The 19,974-nt window shown below is 37.8% G+C and overlaps 2 protein-coding genes across 3 annotated transcripts in view; both read left to right on the top strand.

Annotated features, from left to right (window-relative positions):
* Window positions 1–1,544, top strand: part of LOC309501511 (phospholipid scramblase family member 5) — a 113,689-nt gene extending 112,145 nt beyond the window's left edge. Inside the window, exon 9 of the transcript XR_014206894.1 lies at window positions 1,444–1,544. The gene's annotated coding sequence lies outside the window, so the exon portion shown is untranslated. The remainder of the gene's footprint in view (window positions 1–1,443) is intronic.
* camsap2b (calmodulin regulated spectrin-associated protein family, member 2b) overlaps window positions 1–19,974 on the top strand; it is a 48,090-nt gene that overhangs the window by 1,148 nt on the left and 26,968 nt on the right. For both annotated transcript variants that reach the window (XM_082173440.1, XM_082173439.1), the window contains exons 2-3: window positions 8,101–8,360; window positions 19,778–19,939. In XM_082173440.1, coding sequence (XP_082029566.1) covers window positions 8,101–8,360; window positions 19,778–19,939 — 422 coding nt within the window. The remainder of the gene's footprint in view (window positions 1–8,100; window positions 8,361–19,777; window positions 19,940–19,974) is intronic.

Genomic DNA, 19,974 nt, shown 5'->3' on the forward strand with positions numbered 1-19,974 from the left:
GAACGGCAGTTTCCACACTGTGACAACTTGCCCCGCCCGTATAGAATGACAACATGACTCGCTATTGCTTACCCATGCATTCAATCAACCGTCTTTTTTCAGGCTTGGCAATAACAGCAGGCATGCCTTTTTTTTGGCAAATCTTTAAAGTATGTCTTTATCGAAATAGACTTTAAAAATAAACCTACCTTGAGAAATGTTGACTGGAGTATAGTATATCCTCTTGCTATATGACTATAATGTTTCTAATATAACATTTTGCGACATGAGCGTTTATTGGAGCGATTTTGTTAATGGGTTACAAAATTTTGAGGAGAGAATTAATTAACAAATTTGCATAAACACTGTTGTTCTCTTAGGAGTCATAAACAAGATTAAAAGTTTAACCTCCTGTTTCACAGACAAGGCATAGCTAGTCCCAGACTAAAATGCAAGTTTAATCTGTTTTAACTGAAAGCAATTTGCACTGGCATATCTTAAAATATGTCATTGCCATTGATTTGTATCAAGATGCACACCAGTAATGTTTTTTTTTTCTAAGGCACGTTTAAAAAAATATTTAAATGTCCTGATTGAAATAAGGCCTAATCCTGGCTTAATCTTGGCTTAATCTAAGCCCTGTCTGTGAAACCAGGCCAAAATCTGTAATTTTAAGGTATTTTGAGTGCAGTATACAGAGGTTAAAAATAGTGAATTTGACAAAAATCTACATGGTGGTAACTGTTTCCAAGTCTGCAGAAATCATTAGCCTAGATCCCTGCATAGACTCATGAAAGGCCACAGAATGGCTTATGGCTCTGTGTCCGTCCCCACAGTCCATAATAAATGCTCAAAGCAGATTCCCCGCTTCTGCACACTGTAATAGGATTGAATTTTCCAAAATAACTCCCTATGGAGGATTCTGGAATTAACATAAACACAGACAATCAACTGGACATAAAGTAATGTGGCTTTTATTGCTAGAGCGCCCACAACAGAGACGCCTGTTGAGTGCAGTGCAACAGGGCCAAGATGAAGACTGCTCCTGACAGAAGTGTGTGTGTGTGTGTGTGTGTGTGTGTGTGTGTGTGTGTGTGTGTGTGTGTGTGTGTGTGTGTGTGTGTGTGTGTGTGTATGTGTGTAAAAAGTTGTTTTGCTTGTGTACATGAATCTAATGTGGTTGATAAAGCATGGATTTACTCTGATCTCTATTGCAGATGCCTCTGAATCCCCTATATTAGTGCTGACAGTGACATTAACTAAAACTACTCTGGTACTATCATCGTTTTTTGGACATAGCAGCCCTTGTGAAAAATAAGTGTGCTTAATTGTATTGAATGTACACTTGTGTACTTCAGATCTTAAAATAAGTCTCTGATGTCCTCAGAGTGTCTATGTGAAGTTTTAGCTCAAAATACCCCACATATATTTTTATATAGCATGTTAAAATTGTCACTTTTTGAGGGTGAGCAAAAACACACTGTTTTTGTGTCTGTCCCTTTAAATGCAAATGAGCTGCTGCTCACAGCACAGAGGGCGGAGCTTCAAGAGCTCCTGTGTTTGCAGCTCCAAATACCTCACACAGACATGCACTGAAAATTTTAGCCTTTTATGTTCAAACCGGAGTCAGACAAAGATGGAGAGACTCAAGAAAAAGTGACAACATGTAGACAACATTTCTGAATGGTTAGTTGATGAATTTATGTAGCTTATGTGTAGTTATCTTTTAGTCATTGATTAGCATATTCTGTATTGCTAATCTATAAATCATGTTCCCGGGGGCGGGGTTTATGTAAATTCTAGGGTTGGTGATGTCACAAACCCGAGAGGAATGTCGTGTAGTCCCTACCAGCCATTTGTTGTAGTCCTTAAAAAGCTATTTCTTTAAAAGCAAATATCTCCCTTTGCTTTGAACTTTCAGCGTCGTAACTTTGCAGATGTTGTTTATGCTCAAACAGCAGCTTTACAAACTAACTAAAGTTAGAAAAGTGAAATCATAATCAACCACCCCTTTAAAAGGCCATCTCCCTCCTGAAAAGTTAAATGCCTCTCTGGACCAATCTTAGTGCAACACTCCCACAGTGTTCCAGCGTAAACTTTCCACTGGTTGCACTGGCGCTACTAACATTCTTAGTTGGTCGCATGATTTGAATTTCCCGAATTCCTTATTTGCGCGTTTCATCATCAGTGTGTACGTGACTGATAGGCAGGGTTGGGGAGTAACGGAATACATGTAACGGCGTTATGTAATCAGGATACAAAAATCCAGTAACTGTAATCCGTTACAGTTACGTCAAAAAACGTAGTAATCAGATTATAGTTACATTTTGAAAAAAGAGGGAATACTTTCAGGATTACAATGGTTTCATTTAAAACTAAATAAATAAGTATTTTGGCATAATAACACTATATGAAGCGCTGCTTGATTGTGGTTCCTGGTTCTGTTGCCAGTAATGACTCACGTGTGCCACGCGCTGGTGCATGTGCAAATAACAGCTTTCTACAATCTCCTCAGATGCAGATTGAATCACTGCTGCTAGTAGAAACGATGCTGCCTGCGGGTAAAATTGCTTTTAATTCATGGAAATTCCGCTGCTATTTTGGAGAGTAGCTTTTTTAGTACCCAAAATGTCCTTTCTTATCTTTTCTCACGTAACGGGATGTTCGCTGTCTAGGTAAGGTATAGGGGAACTCCCACTGCCGACGCCCCAAGTTCAGTCAGGCAAATTAAGAAAGATCACGGCTTTAGTCAACATGTAGGCCTATTTTAAAATAAACTAATATGTAGATTGTGTAAAAATGTTAAATGTTGTGTTTTTATTTTTTAGTAAAAAATTTGTTAAAAATAAAACAAAATAATCTGTCATACCATACATTAGCCACTAGATGTCTGTATAGCCCGTTACATAAATTTGTCTGTGTGTATATTTTGAAAATATTGTACACTGGACCAAATTCTTAATAAATAAAAGTTTTTTAAATATTTTTTTAATAATATTTCTTCTTGCTTGACTTTATTTATATACGTGACCTTGAAGTAATCCAAAAGTAATCAGTTACATTACTTTCATACTATAGTACTTGGATTACGTTACTGAATACTTTTTTTATGAAGTAATTTGTAACTGTAACGGAATACATTTTTAAAGTAACCCTCCCAAGCCTGCTGATAGGTTAGCTGCAATAGTCGGTGTTACAGTGTTCAGCCGCAACACATCACTTGCTCACCGCGGCACCGCCCCCCCCCACTATCGTTTAGATTTTTTTTATAGAAATAAAAAATAATATAGTTACTGAATCTCTACATTATATTTCTCAGCAAAGAGGGGTAACATTGATGTTTTTGAAGTCTTTGAAACTAGTATAAAAGATGCTGCACAGATGCAGGTAATTCACACATGCTTCTCTCTATCTCTCTCTCTCTCTCTCTCTCTCTCTCTCTGATTCAATTAAATGCTATAATTCATTAATTCAAATAAATGTAATCTTACAGAACTACTTTATCTCTGTCTAAATTAAAGGTGGCAGAATGTTAGATCTAACGAGCCTTTACTGACGAAATAACCATAATTTTGACCCTTCCAGTCAAATATTGCACTGCAAACATCAATAACAGCTTTAACTTGTCAATGCTAGTAACTGACCATGGTATAAGCGGGATAATCCATGGCTAACAGCACATTAAACGATTTCTGCTTCATGTTGAGTGTTTCTTTTTCCTGCATAAAATAGTTTTTTATTGCACAGCTAAACATGAATAATCCCTCACATACAACGTATTACTGAAATAAGTAATATTAGGCTACTTAAGTGTACTTACACACTATCATGGCTATTTTTCTTAACACACTTAAGTACACTTTCAAAGAGTGCACTTTGTAATAATTAAAAATAAAAAGTTTTAATTTAAAGTACATTTATGATAATAATCATTTGTCATGCTTTAAAGAAGTACACTTATTAGTGTACTAGTTGACTAACATACTAAAGCATATGCACTTTATTATCATTTTAACTGTATTAGTTTAACTGTAGTAGTAATAGTACTGATTGTTACTCAGTATTACATTTAAATTGAATATTCTTTAAATGTACTAAATTGCAAATGTGTAATTACAAATATATTTAAACACATGACATACACATTTCAATAGAAATGACAAAGTATATTTTAGTTGCCGGGAATTCTTGTCAGTACATTCGACAGTAACCATATTTCAAAGACAATAGAAGTGATTATAAAATTACATACATACATTTCCTTCTTAAGTGGGTCAAAAAAGCACTAATTGCATTTAATATAAATTCAAATACATTTTTTTCTGTAATAAGTTCACCATTTTTAAAGTATGCTAAAGTGTACTATTTTTCACAAGGGAGGGATGTGAAAATAACATGTATTTACCTTGATAATCCTATTTTGGTATAAATGGTTGTGCCATGTAAATACCAAGAGTACCGTGGTACTGTTTTTGTAAGGGTGATAACATCTCCCCATCAGTCACTGCTCTTCACAGCAGAATGAAACTGCTGATCTGCATGAGAAACAAACACAGGAAAATGAGCCCCACCATTGCAAGGCATCCTTAGATTGAAAAGAGAGTCTGGTGGATGTCTGTTCATTCAGATACTTTGCTCAGAAATGAAAAATAAACAAGGTCACAAACAGATGTTTTGAGTGCCTGTAGGCCTTCACGGCTGCGTTGTTCATGCTGTCTTTACCCCCAGCCTTACATCTGTGGCATACTGCACATACCACGACAGAGAGCATTCGTTCCTGTTACATCACTGAAGCCTGAGGGGTGATGGGAGTGTGTGATGTTCACATGTGACTGTGTGCACTGTTATTCTCCCTGTAAACTCTTAACGCACTCTATTCAATGTCCATGTTACATATGAGAAATAAATAGTGCTGAATGTGCTTCTTAAGATGATAGTGTCAGCAGATTTTTAAATGAGACTGATTAAATGAATGTTTTCCTGTTATGAGAAATGTATATATCGCAACTGGCAAGTCTGCCACTAGAAATATTTAAACATTTTTGTCATCATTAACTCACCAAGCCCTGAATGACTTATTTTCTTCCACAAAAGTCGACACTTTTGAATATTCAGGCTGTTTTGTTTTTTTTGTTTTCTTAAATTTTTTAGTATAATACATTTTTTAGTATAATAAATTTATGCCCAGCTCTCCTTTCAGTGTTCAGGAGAGTTTATAAGAGAAGGGGCATTGCCTGATTTGTAAAGTGTTGTTTTGAATCAGATATATTTAATAAATTATTATTCGACCCTGTTCAAGAAATTGTTCTAATGATTCACAAACTGAACCAGTTCTTCAGTTTAAACTAGTTGAGAACAACTGGAGGAGAAGATTATCAGTGAATTATTACTTTAATTTTGGTCTCTTTTATATATGATAACATACAGATAACTTGTACTATAATGCACAAGTATTAGGGAGCATTTTTACGATTATTTTATAACGCTTTTAGCAAATCATGACATAATTTTCATTTTTGGCCGATCAATTTCTTGTTCATAGAACATGTCAGTCTCAATATTTTTGGAATGATTATTATAAGCATATGCCTCGAATATCTTTAAAATCCTACAGAATGTAGTATATTATCTGAAGTAAAAACCTTTTGAATTGACCTTAAGAGTTATGTTTTCTTACAGTAACATTTAAACAAAACATTTAAACAAACGTCCAAAAGTTGGACGTTTGAAAGGCTTTTGTGGGTCGTGGTGACTTGCTGCCTCAGGCTTTTCTCTCTCTGACCCCTCACTTCCTCCCTGTGTTTGTCATGCCTTCGAGAGCCGCTTCCTGCCTCTGTCCGAGTTGGGATGAAACGCAGGGGAAAAACCTTTCCATAATCAGGCAGCTCTTTATGAGCATGTTCAGGAAAAACTGTGAGCTTTACAGAAGTAGTGTGTGTGTGTGTTTTATGTTTTTGGCTCTGAACTAGCGAAGACTGGCAGGGAAAGGGTTTCCATTGACGCAGCAGCTTTTCATAAAGGTTAGGGGGAATGATTTTAAGAGTTTTCGGATGCCTCTGTAAATATTGGAAACACAATGACTGTTGCTAGCAGTTAATGCTAATGGAGGAAATAAGGGATGGATAATGATGGTCAGCTAGTCATTCAACAACTAAATAGATCATTAGTGTGAAAGATTACATTTTTTATTTTATTTGTATATTTTTTAAAAATGCATCTTATGTAAACGCCCCATAAGAAACTTGTCCAATTGGGGACCGGTGAAATCAAAGCTATCCCAATTATACTAGACTTTTTGAATCAGTTATTTTACATTTAATTGCATACGCTATCTGCTTTTACAGTGCTTTTAGTGCCTGGTTAAACTGGATGGCAGGTGCTTAAGATACAGTTCAAACGTAGTAAAGCTGTTTAGGGAATCCACACTTAAGACACCTGTAAAAATCACGAATGCCCAGTACACATTGTACGATTTTGAGATGTCCCACTCGGACAAAAGATGACCGATAGTGGCATTTTCTCTGAACGGTGGTCCTACGTCGTACAGTGAGAGAGGTTCAAAGACGGTCGTTGACACGGTCTTGCGACCAAAGATAGCCTGTGATAATTTTCTGACAGTGTCAGAGATTCAGCATGATCGTCTCACAGTGTGTTTGCTGCTACGACCTACGTCTACTGACTAGCCAATAAAAATGCAGCATGAAATGGTGTATTGATCAACGTGACATGGTGCTAAAACTTAAAACTACTTACCTCAAGCTCCGTTTATGAAATTGGCATGCCAAGTTAGCCTCTTTTTCCTCCTCTTTCGCTTACTCCTCTTACTCCTCTTTTTTTCCAAAGTGTGATTCATCTTGCTCTATTTGTTTATCACTAGCACATGCTGATGACATTTTACTCTTCCATACTAACTTGCGTTGTAGCCTATGATTCAATAGGTGTCATCATCTTACAATCTACATAAATGGCGTACCCAAGTTTATTAGATCCACGTCATACAGTGATTTGTAGGATTATAGGTAATCCTATAGACTTACACGATTGCTGAAATCACAGTCTGTATCATGCATTAAAACAATTACAATAATGCATGTGTTTAAGATAATCTAACAGAAACTGTACTGCTCCTTTAAGACACTTTTCCTGATGCCGAAAAAGAAAATCAACAAGCACACAGACTTAGCTGATAATAGACATTTTTATTTATCTATCTCTCTATTTATTTTAATCTTGAAAGTTTTTTTCCCCCATCATTTTGTTATTTGTGATGTTTATTTTTAATCAGGAACTGTACTGCACCTTTAAGACACATTTCCTGCTGCTGAAAAAGAAAAAGAACACGCATACACAAGACATACTGAAAGGAAATGACCCGGGAAGAGCAGGAATCTGCATTGCCTGTAGTCTGACTCACGCTGAAGCATTATGGGATGCCAGGAATTTCCTTGGCCTTCTAGACTCAGCTATTTGCAGTCGCACTTAAGCGTCAGAAACAGAGCCGAATTGTCAGTCTGTTTGCAGATGTTTTCATCCTGATGCTTATAATAATTTCTGTTTACGTGCATCACAACCGTTTATAAATTTTTTTTGTGTGGGCAAGTGCTCGTGACTCATTTTTTGCTGGCCTGTACCTGGGCGTTTACGTGTGTGTGTGTGTGTGTGTGTGTGTGTGTGTGTGTGTGTGTGTGTGTGTGTGTGTGTGTAATTGTGTCAGCCCAGTGATTGCAGTCTGTGTGTGTGTGACTGAATTCATGCATGCCTGTACATGTCTGTTTGTGTGTGTTTGGATCTATGGTGCTATTCTGAAGAGCTTCAGTAAATCAGATTGAGAGCCATAATGGGATTAGTCTGAAAACAGTGTGTCTTTCTTTTCAGATTCCACTCATTGACCTCACATCAGTCTGTCCGACCAAGCATTGATCCTGAATCAGATTTAAAGGCACATTAAGTTATTTTTTTTTATTTTTTTACCTGAAGAATTGAATAGAACTGGTTTTTGACAAATATGTTTTACCCACCTCACATGACTAGCTCAAGTAATCACTTTTTCTCATTACCCTCCAAATTCTTGGACACTTTTGGTCGTGTAATCAATCACAGTCTCTCTCTTTCTCTCTTTAGACTGTGTACCCGTGGATTTGGACGATCCGTTTTACCGGGACCAGTATGATCAGGAGCATGTGAAGCCACCGGTTGTGTCTCTGCTGCTGTCCGCGGAGTTGTATTGCCGTGCGGGGAGTCTGATCCTCAGGAGTGACGCCGCTAAACCTCTGCTGGGGCATAACGCCATCATCCAGGCCCTCGCTCAGAAAGGCCTCTACGTCACTGACCAGGAGAGACTCGTGACTGAGAGAGACCTCTGCAAGACCCCCATACAGATGGCAAGTGATTTAGCACTACACCTTTATTTATTTCTGTTGCAGAACTGACATTCTTTCAGATTTAGAGTGTAAGGGTTTCAGATGTGCGAGACTATTCGACTAGTGGATTAAACGATAATGCTGTGGCTTGTCGACTTGGAAATACTAGTCTTTTTTTTTTTACACAATGAATCTTTTGCTTTATATTTTTACAAATACAATGTTTAAATTACCGTTATGTTAATGTTACATTTTAAAATTAATATATTATTTTGAAAAGTGTATATCTGTAGCGGAAATGTCCACTTGGAAGATGAGCAAGGTGAGGTAGTAATTTGACAGCCTGCACAAAACTAGTCAAACTAGTATATAACAATTAAAGGGTTAGTTCACCCAAAAATGTAAATTATCCTATAATTTACTTTCTCTTCCACCGGAACTCGACTTCGCATGCGGTCGTTACCGTTTTTATAGTTTATAAAGTTATAAATATGGATATTCTTTTTACAAAAACGCATTGCTTTACTTCAGAAGACTTTATAATCCCCTGGAGTCTAAGGCTACGTTCACACTGCAGGCTGAAACGACCCAATTCCGATTTTTTTGCCCCTATGCGACCTGTATCTGATCTTTTCATGACAGTCTAGCCGCCTTTCCACTGCAAACGACAAACGACAGCCGTCGGACCGGAAGTCATTCATTTCCTATGGAGAGACGTACGGGAGCTGCGGGGAGTTCCGATCATATGCGTATGCGGAAATTTCGGATCCGATTTGAGCTTCGGATGCGTTGAAATATCTGAACTTCTGCGGCTAGACCGTATGCGACCGATCGACCGGATGTGATGTATTCTTCTGAAGCCGCCTTTCCACTGCGCACAACATTCGCATTCGATTGTCGCATTTCGCCCCCTGGTGTCAGTCGCACGGAACTTTGAAATTGGTCGTGATGCAACCGTTACCCTCGGCTATTCACAATGGTAAAATTAATGATTCTAATGAATGTAATGCATGCATGAATATATCCACACAAAACAAATGACCCTCAATACATCTTATATATAAAAAACAGTCGATTTTATAGAGCTAATCAATATAAATATTGATTTAATATGATACAAATATTTTTTTCAGCCATAATTATTAATAACCGTCATTTGGCAGGAATAGCGTTTACATTAAAGTATTAAAATATTGGTAATTCTAGCTTCGCGCTCATAGTTTTGATTAGAATACATCACATCCGGTCGATCGGTCGCATACGGTCTAGCCGCAGAAGTTCAGATATTTCAACGCATCCGAAGCTCAAATCGGATCCGAAATTTCCGCATACGCATATGATCGGAACTCCCCGCAGCTCCCGTACGTCTCTCCATAGGAAATGAATGACTTCCGGTCCGACGGCTGTCGTTTGTCGTTTGCAGTGGAAAGGCGGCTTGAACGACACAGATCCGATCTTTTCAAATGCGACCCAGGCCACTTGGGTATGTGGTCCCAAATCCGATACATATCCGATCTTTTCAAATGCGACTTCAGTCTGAACGGCCAGGTCGCATTTATCCGACCCGCACGTCATTGATACGCGAAAAACGTCATAATCCTGCGTTGAAGTAGTCGTCGGTTTGAAAACGGACTGCATATTCGTCGAGCTGAGGTAAATCTGCCGAACGGGTCGACCTCGACGAGCCCGTTAAGAAAAAAAAAAAAAAAAAAAGCCCACGGCCATTATATATACGTTATGTTAACTTATTTGTGCTGAATCTGATATTAGATAGGTCAGCGGCTGCTGTCTGTCTTTTGTGTAACGGTCGCTGCGCGCGCTCGTGTGTGTGTGTGTGTGTGTGTGTGTGTGAGAGAGAATCACAGTTAAAGTTTAGCTACTTCCGCAAACAACAAGTGACGTCGTTGACCATTGAGTACTCTTCTGCGCATGCGGGTCACTTCTGGGTCATTTCACGTTCACACAGGAGATCACAAAAGGTCGCATTTAATTGGAAATGTGAACGGCCTTGCAAAAAAATCGAATTTTTTCAAAAAATCGGAATTGAGCATTAAGCCCTGCAGTGTGAACGTAGCCTTATGGATTACTTTTATGATGGATGTGCTTTTTTGGGTTTCAAAATCTAAGTTACCATTCACTCCCATTGTAAAGCTTGGAAGAGCCAGGATATTTTTTTAATACTGTATAACTTAATGGCTTGAGGGTGAGTAAATTATGGGATAGTTTTCATTTTTGAACTAACCCTTTAAGCTTGCTTATAGGCTTGTTATACAACCGGTTATAGGGGACAATACAGTATGACATTTTTATATCAAATTAAAGAAGAAACGGCATGAATGAAACTTATTTGACACTTGAACAGTAGCTATATCAACATCCTAACGAAGAGAATACGCTTAAATAATGTAAAGTTGTCAGTACACGTCAGGCTTTCCTTGCAATTTTGCTGGCTGTCAAGTGTACTACAGATACTTTTCATACACGTGAAGCGGGTTCAAACCTGGACACGCAAGTGGTTGCCGTGGTAGCGAGCAACAATACCTTAACCGGCTGACTTGTGTGGACTAACTACTATCAGCCTAAAGGTATCAATCAGAATTTTAATATCAGTGCATCCCTAGTACCAACTGAAGCTAAAAGTGTTAAATGTAATCTTTTGCAAATATCAACATGAATATCCGTTTTTCATACTATACATTTTAAAGCTACAATATGTACTTTTTTTGCCGCTAGGAGTCGCTAACCTCTTACAATAACAAAGGCGTAGATTGATGACGCAGTGAAGCGGAATCATGGAACTTGTCGCCATGCCGATGGATCTAATAATGTTTATGGGAAATAATGTTTATGGATGAATGAATACATTGATGTTTTTTTAACATGACTGTGGTATGAAGCAGGGCACGATTGCTAATGAGAGACAGATATCAGCGCCACACGCGAGTCCTGCGGATATAAAGGAATGAGGACGTTTCATTCTACCGAACTAAAGTTACTCGCAAGTGCTGAATTAATATTCAAACTGGTCAGTTTATGTAACAAATAAAAATTGTGAGGTTTCACTTGGTCTACACTATCATACTAAACTGCATATGAGTGTGTTGAAAGTTATAATGTTATTTAGTTGTTAGTTTGTTGGCTGTATGAGACTAGCAGTAAGCTAGATCAACATTAGAATAACATACTGATCATATTCTAACATTTCATCACGTTTAGCTATATAACATTGATTCGTTTTATATACATTTGCTCACCTGTCTAATAAAGCACATGCAAGAGCACAGGTGTCCCTGTCAAGTCGAAGTTAGTCGCGGACGCCGATATTGATCCTCGTTTTATTTCTCCTTTTGTCCCAAAGTCTGTTTGTCATGGTCCATAATGCTTGAACGAGACAACAACAGCGTGCCGCTAGACGTTACGCACTACACAGTTGTCCACGTCTGTCGCCATGGTTACAATGGCAGTACGAGCGGAAACCAGGGATAACACGGATATTACATCATTGACAGGCGACAAGTGAACAGGGAGTTGTAGTTTTTTATTTATTTTTTATTATTAATTATTTTGACAAAATAGTAAATCATTTTAATATCAGCTAATAATTGGCCATAATAATTGCTTATTGGTATTGAACAACATTTTAATATCAGTGCATCATCAGTCTGTCGTAATGCCTTCATTGTGAGTTTCATAGAACAAGCTTAAGGCCCTGTTTACACGAGAACGCTCGCGGGTGAAAACGTAAAAATATTTTATCAGATGTGCCTTTCGTTTAGACGGCGACGGCGTTTTTGGGGCTTAAAAACGCAAAAAAGTGAAACCACCCTTCAGAGTGGAAATCTTAAAAATGCTCCACCGTCGCGTTTCCGTCTAAACGGTAAAAACGCAAAAGTCTGCTAGACAGTGAGGGCACCGATCAGTGCTTCACATTGCCACCTAGCCGCCTGGAGTGCATACTACATTGAATTTCGGAGTGGCCATTATTTTCTTCAGGTTTTCCTTGCTGTTACTATCATAAGTAAGGCAGTGATAACATGAATCTGCTGGTAGTGGACTGGTAATGCATACTGTGCTGCTTTTGGTCGCTATATGTAGGCTGCAGTGTGCACTTGATTTAAGGGTGTTGTAAGATGTAAAGTGTTGGGTGGATGAGGAGGAGAACTGGACACTGCCATATTAGGAACTGCTGATGTCTGCATTGCAGTATTCCCTTTCTCTCCCTCACTCTCTCTGCAGTAACAGTCAGTATCCTTTCAGTATTCAATATAGGTGCATTTACCTCTCCAAGAGCACTGCACCCAGTCTAGTCCATCTGTTTTAACACAGACACTACAGGCACATTAAGTCACGAACACCGACACATCCACAATCTTGCAGAGTCTCCCTACGTACAGTAAACTTCTAAATGAAAACACATCTCCACATGCTATCAGATTTGTCTTTGCATCAGCCACAGCGTGTGTGTTTATGATTGGTAGGGTTGTTCAGATAAGATGTGCACATATCAGAAGTGCATGTCTTATCTGACCTTCGTTTTGTCTCACAGTGTGCAAATCTTTCCCACTGATACACAGATACACCTTACCATGTCCACAAACACAGGTCATTCTCCTGTCTCTGTAGGAGTTCACTGTAATATGTGCACATGGGTGGGTTTGCCTGTTGGCATGGCGATTAGCACTGCGGCAGTGTGTCGAGGTGTGTTTGACTCAATTGGGGAGGAGAGGTCTGCACTGCTGTGAAACTGCATTGATGATATTCCCTTTAATCAGCATATTTGGGAGCGAAAGTGTTGACTGCACATATGCTCTCACTTGACTATGTAGCAGGTTAAACACAGAAGGTAATGGTTTAAACTGTATATGTACAGTGGAGACTAAAGGTCTGAAAGGTCTTTTGCATTCTTTTCTATTTTGATTCCTCATTTTGTATTACCATCCAATGAATTCCCCATGGACAAAATAAAGTTCCGATCTACATTTTTTCACTCGGATATACGTCACAATAGGAGAATTTTTTTTTAAAACATTAAAAATTAAAACTCATCATTTACTCACCCTCAACTTGTTCTAAACCTGTATAAATGTATTATTTCTGTTGAACACAAAAGAAGATTTTTGAAGAATGCGGGTTACCAAACAGTTGATGGGCCCCATTGACTTCCATAGTATGGGAATAAAATACAAATGTTTGGAAGATTTTATCCCTTTAAGGTGAGCTATCCCTTTAAGGTGCAGTCACATTAGTTGTGGGCCACATAAAGTTATTCTAAACCTTTCTTCTGTTGAACACAAAAGAAGATATGTTGAAGGTATATGTTTTTTTTCATACTATGTAAGTCAGTGGGGACCAGCAACTCATACAGGCTTAGAACAACTTTTTGATTGAACTATCCCTTTAATTGTTTGATATTTCACCTAGAAAATGTGCAGAATGTTTTTTCATCAATCATCATGATGTTCCTTTGTTTTAACAATTGTATGGGTCAAAATTATCGATTTTTCTTTTATGCCAAAAATCATTAGGATATTAAGTAAAGATCATGTTCCATGAAGATATTTTGTACATTTTCTACCATAAATATATTAAAAATATATTTTTGTGAGTGAATGCAGCACAATCGCTAAAATAAATGGCCACCTTTCAGGCGATTTTCTCAATGTTTCGATTTTTTTGCACCCTCAGATTCCAGATTTTCAAATAGTTGTACATCGGCCAAATATTGTCCTATCCTAACAAACCATACATCAATGGAAAGCTTATTTATTCAGATTTCAGATGATGTGTAAATCTCAATGTCAAAAAATTGACCCATGTGACTGTTTTTGTGGTCCAGGGTCACATTTATCTAATTTGACATTAAACCTCTTCCTCAATTTACCCATGGTGACAATTTGTAATGCACTTACAATTTGTTTGCAAATTGTACCAACCAGTCTTGAATGGGTTACATATTGAATCTCCTGTAAACTGCTAAATGTATGTAAATGTGTGAGCATGTTAATAGTTGTAGTGCTATTGAAGGTGAGGATGAAAGTCAGGTGAACAGGATAAAAACTCCATGAAGAATAGTTCCTAGAATTACTCTTCACCTTCTTTGGTTGGCAATGCTCCACCCTTCAGTCACTCTGTTAGTAGGAGGGAAGACAAACACAACTGGTCTTTATGCAGAGAGAGAAAAGAGAGAAGAAAAGCATGTTTGCACAGCGAAGCATGAACCCTCTGAAAATGGCACCACACACATCAACACATTATGTTTATCAGTGTGAGATACCTGAGCTCTCAGAAGCAGTTCCAGACCTGCCGCTCTCAGCCTTCGATGATGTGAAAGCACTTCCTGTTGATATTACACACTGTACCAGGACAGTTTTCAGCACCCGGTTCATGAGCACTTCTTTAAATTTCTACTTTACATTTAGACTGTTAATTACCCAGTGGATGTACGTTAAACAGCATTAGTAATACTAGAGCATACAATGCTCCACTTTTTTTCTGTGAAGAGTAAAGGCCCTTGCACACTGAGTCCGAAATTCGTATCCGAAATTTTCGCACATTAAAAAATAAATACGACCTCACATTATGTCAATCACGCTTGCATGCTGCCTCCGAAACTTTTGTCCGTCATAAAAAAATTCGGATCAGGTTTGATTTTCTGCGTTTTTCGCATCCGTAGCAAGCGTTTTGAATGGTGTTTTGACATTTCAGAGCCACCGAATCACAAATACGAAAATTTCGGACTGAACATTTTTAAGACTGGACATTATTGTTTTTTAAAATAACAGCTGAAAGTATATAATAGAGAAATGTGAAAACCTCTTTAATAATATACATACTGTGTGTAAATAATGTGCCAATGTTTGAATTCAGTGTTTTAGTCATACCAAGCCATGTTTAGTGCTTCTTTATAGAAAGGTTCAGTGATTTGTATTCTGTGTTTGATATACAGTCTGCAGTGTACAGACAAACTTGTCAGATTCAATCTGGTAGGGCCTTAGAATCCTCTGGTATCTCTAAACAGCACTGTTTGAGATGAGCTACATAACACGCCCCCTCATGCTGATTGGCTAAAAGTGTGTTGTGGTGCTTGGTCCAATCCACTTTCAATATCATTTCTCAGAAATCACTTTACTTACATGCTTTAAAGGTTGTATCAGTGATTTCAGGCCCCCTCAAAAATGATCACATTCACCTAATCTTTCCTAACGATCTGCTAGCTGCCCGCCCCATAAGCATGCCGCCAAAAAACGCGTATCTTTAGGCAGCCTAGGCTCTGAGATCTGCACACAAAAACAATTGGTTTCACCAACCACTCAAAACCAAAACAAATAGTGCTCCAACCAATCACCGACAGGGGGAGGGTGTTGTGAGGTTTTGTGCTCGTGCACGGCTGCACGAGAAGTCGGAGCTGAAGAAGAAGCTGGCTCAAAACCTCACAACACCCTCCCCCTGTCGGTGATTGGTTGGAGCACTATTTGTTTTGGTTTTGAGTGGTTGGTGAAACCAATTGTTTTTGTGTGCAGATCTCAGAGCCTAGGCTGCCTACAGAGACGCGTTTTTTTGACGGCATGCTTATGGGGCGGGCAGCTAGCCTATTGTTAGGAAAGATTAGGTGAATGTGATAATTATTATTTTTTGGGCCTGAAATCACTGATACATACAACCTTTAATCTGTAGCCACCTCAGAGCACATGTGAACCGTGTAATAAATGTTAACACTCAATAAGTGTTTCAACTGCAGAAAGACGTCTTTAAAACAGCAAGAAACGTTACATTTACCCCAAGAAAGCAATCCAGTGTCCATAGACCTCAATTTAGTTTTGACAGGAATGAATATGAGGCTATGACTATGAGGGATAGAAATACAGTGCGTTCAATGGATTGTACTGTTGTTTAACAACACACATTGTTCAGCTGACCAAATGTCTTTTGGTCAAAAAAAAAAGTGGTAGACGAAAACTCCTGAGCACAAGTTGTGAGTTGTGCTTTGCCATTGTAAAGACTGTTAAGTCTGTCCCTCACAGCCTCGTTTTCATCCACATTACATTCAAGATGGCATCTAACCAATATACATGGTTACTATACAACTTAAATGAGTGTTTTGATTATTTAACAATCAAATTTATTTTAATGTGTATTTTTTGTTTCGGTTTTCGGGTAAATTAAAACTTTTATTTTGGTTTGAGTGTTTCCTACATCACTATCTGAATCATGCAGATTGTCAACATATACACAAGTTGCATGGCCTGTCATGACAGCGTCAGTTGTGTGTGGCAGCACACACCAAATCAGAATGTTTGGGTGGAATCCAGAGAGATTTTTGGATGCTTACGATAAATGCTTGCTAAGCTTCTCAGACTTAAAATAAGAAGAGTAAAAACTTAAAACGCTTCTCTCATCTTTTAGTATTCATTAGAAGAGCTTAACATTTGCATATTGAATTCGTTTTTATCAAGCAATCTGTCTCTTACTGGCAAAATATGAGCACACCCTTGATAGCATGTTTCTTTTGAAATTGATTTTTAAGGCATGTTTGCATTTTAATCTAAATCTTTTCTTTATTTAGGGATGGTGAAAAGCCTAGGGTTTCTGATCCCCATGGATTTAACTGTTATTTCTTTATTTTAGTTGCTTGAAGATTTGTTTGGTTAAGTAACTTGTCCTTTTTATAATTTTAATCAGAAAGTTACACTTTCTTTAAAGCTGGTCAAAGAGATTTTATGCCAGACATAGCCTACACATATAATTGTCAGGGTTCCCACGGGTCCTTGAAATCCTTTTGAAAAACGTTTGTGAATCTGAAAAAAATAAAAAAATAAAAATAATTCAAGGCCCTGGAAAGTTTTTGAAAATAAACCTACATAGATACAGGTCCTTGAAAGTAATTGAATTTATTTTGTGCAAGAATTTTTCTGGAAAAAAAATTCCATATTATTCCCTCCGGTCCACTAATGTGTTATTTCGCCAACACTTCGTGGCCTATGCATGCTAGCTTGCTTGATTTACGTTAGTTATGCGCATTTGCGCGTTATGATGAGTGTTTCCCGCGTGAGGTACTTTGTGTTGTACGTTGCAATGATGATCACGCGCACACGAAACTACTACGATGGTACCTCAATGTTTGTTGTTGGACACAACAAATGTGTCCCCACATTAAGTCCTTGAATTTGAGGGTATTGGACCTGGAAAGTTCTTGAAAGGTCCTTAAATTTGAAGTTAAAGGTATAGTGGAGGATTTTCTTTTTCCGGGTGGATCATCAAGACTATTGGTCCTCCTAATTGTTAATCATTCTGGTGATATGTTTACGTAAGGCCGTCGTATGTGCTCGTCCCTAGGTAGTTTTCGCTTTCTGCGCATGCGCACTTTCAGGTGTATATGTGTGGTGAGCTACGGTTTCAGCCATTCATTGAAGCTCGCCGTTCTCACCGGGTTTTTTCTAAATGTCTGAGGGTCGCAAGAGAAAAAGTGTCTACGAATTGTATGACAAGAAGAGAAAGGCCTCTGAAGAAAGAAACAAGACCAGAGTGTTTTTGGGAGAATATTTCACACGTTGGCGTGCGCTAAAAGCACAGGTTGGGCTTCCCACTGATGCCTCAGTCGCGAAGTTTCTACTCGACAGGTAAAGTTTGGCATGCTATTTGGAGAAATCCATTGAAAATCACTGCTAGTAAAAGTTAATGTAAGCTATGATTAGTGATGCTAGCCGTGGCACAAGTCACGCATCGCGCAGACTAGGCTCGTGCATGCTCTCTCGTGCACACGTTTAATAGGCGTCCCCTCTCCGGAGCAGGTAGAGTGTTGCGCATGTGCATTTTTTCAAAAAGTGGAGAGGGCGGTTCTTTTCTAAAATTCGGGAAAATCCTCCACTATACCTTTAACCAAGGTGTGGGAACCCTGACTTGTATTTTTTGTCACTTTGCATGATGTTGTATCAAGGATAACACATAATAGGAAAAACATAATTTCAAATGGCAAAGCACAATCACGTGGGATTTGCCCAGTGACTGCACTGTCTGAAGATAGGTCTGCTATAGTAATTAAGAGTTTTATATTGGTAAATGGGGTTAAGGAGAGTACAATATGGAGTTTTGGTCAGGCATTCCTCCAGGACACCACTTCCACATGAGGGGCCCAGAGACCAGAACTCCATATTGTACTCTCCTTAACCCCATTTACTAATATAAAACATGAGGGCCCCAGAGACCAGAAGTTGCTGTTTCATTTTCGCTTTTCCATTCATAGCTTTTAAAGTAGCTTTAGTGTATTTAAACAAGTATTAGCAAATTTGTAATAAAAATATATTTTTTTTTTTTTATCATGCTGAACAGTATTGGTATATTGTTTCCAGAAATACTGGAAAATGTCTTATGGAAATATCGGGTTAAGGTAAAAGGTTAAGTTGATTTCAGGGCTGGACTCTGATTGTGTCATTGCCTTTTGCACAGTATTTCTAATTTCAGGGGATTTCATGGAATCTCATTTATCTGAATTTAAGATTTGGAATTTGGCAAAACTTTATTATAAATGCTTTCAAATGACTGAAAGTACTCGAAATAAATCCTGTCTTTTCCTTTAATTTTAGGGCTATTTAAGGCTCTATAGATGCAGTTTATAGAGTTAAATGACATTGAGTCATTTGACTCCTGCTAGATTTACTCAAATCATTTTTAAAATACATAATTATTTGTTTATAGTAGTTTTACATTCTTTAACATATATTCTGACTAGCAATAGCAAGTAGCAAATCATTGTTAATGGCTGTGACATAAACTAAAGGCTACTAGCCCTTCAGTATTTCTCGCCCAAACTTCATGTTTAATAAGGAAATACACCAATGCTGAAAAGTAAACTGCACTTGTCATCCATTTCAGGGGTTCTTTAAATGTAGTCACTCCTCAATTTCTGATCAACACAATTTCAATAGCACCCTCTAGAGGTGAGAAACTGACTTAGCAGACTGGAAATTACCATGTTTTGTTTAACAGTAGTCGGAGAAATGGCACGCCACATGGGGTCATTGGAAAGTCTAGAGAAAAACTATAAAACTGTAAAAAATAAAATAATGATTAAAAAATATAAAAAAATAATACATTTCATTAAAAATGAATATTAAAATGTGGATAAAAATGTGATTAAAAAATAATAAATTTAATTAAAATGAATATTAAAATGTGGATAAAAATGTGATTAAAATAAAAACTGTTAGATTTAATAATATTTTTTTCAGAGTAGAAATTGGGTGTTTATAAAAGAAATAGGCCTTTTTTTTTTATCACGGAGGATGATCATATTTGATTGAAAACCCCTGTGCTAAGATATGTAAAAAACGACAACTTACCTAGTACATAACTTTTAGACAAATTTGTGTTCATTTGTGTTTAATAGAAAGAAACAGAGTGCTTATGTTTTGTGCTTTCTGTTTTTCCTCTTGTCATTTCAGAGTTCTCATCTGGCGATGATTGACACTTTAATGATGGCGTACACAGTTGAAATGGTCAGTGTGGAAAGAGTGCTGACCTGCATACAGAAGTTTACTCCTTTCCTTCCTGAGGAAGACTTCCCTTATGATGCTGAAGAGGCAGTGACAACATGGATCAACAAGGTGAGATCCCTGCAGCTCACATATCAATTTGTAAA

The sequence above is a fragment of the Leuciscus leuciscus genome (assembly GCF_965113295.1).
Source record: "Leuciscus leuciscus genome assembly, chromosome: 6".
Lineage (NCBI taxonomy): Eukaryota > Metazoa > Chordata > Actinopteri > Cypriniformes > Leuciscidae > Leuciscus > Leuciscus leuciscus.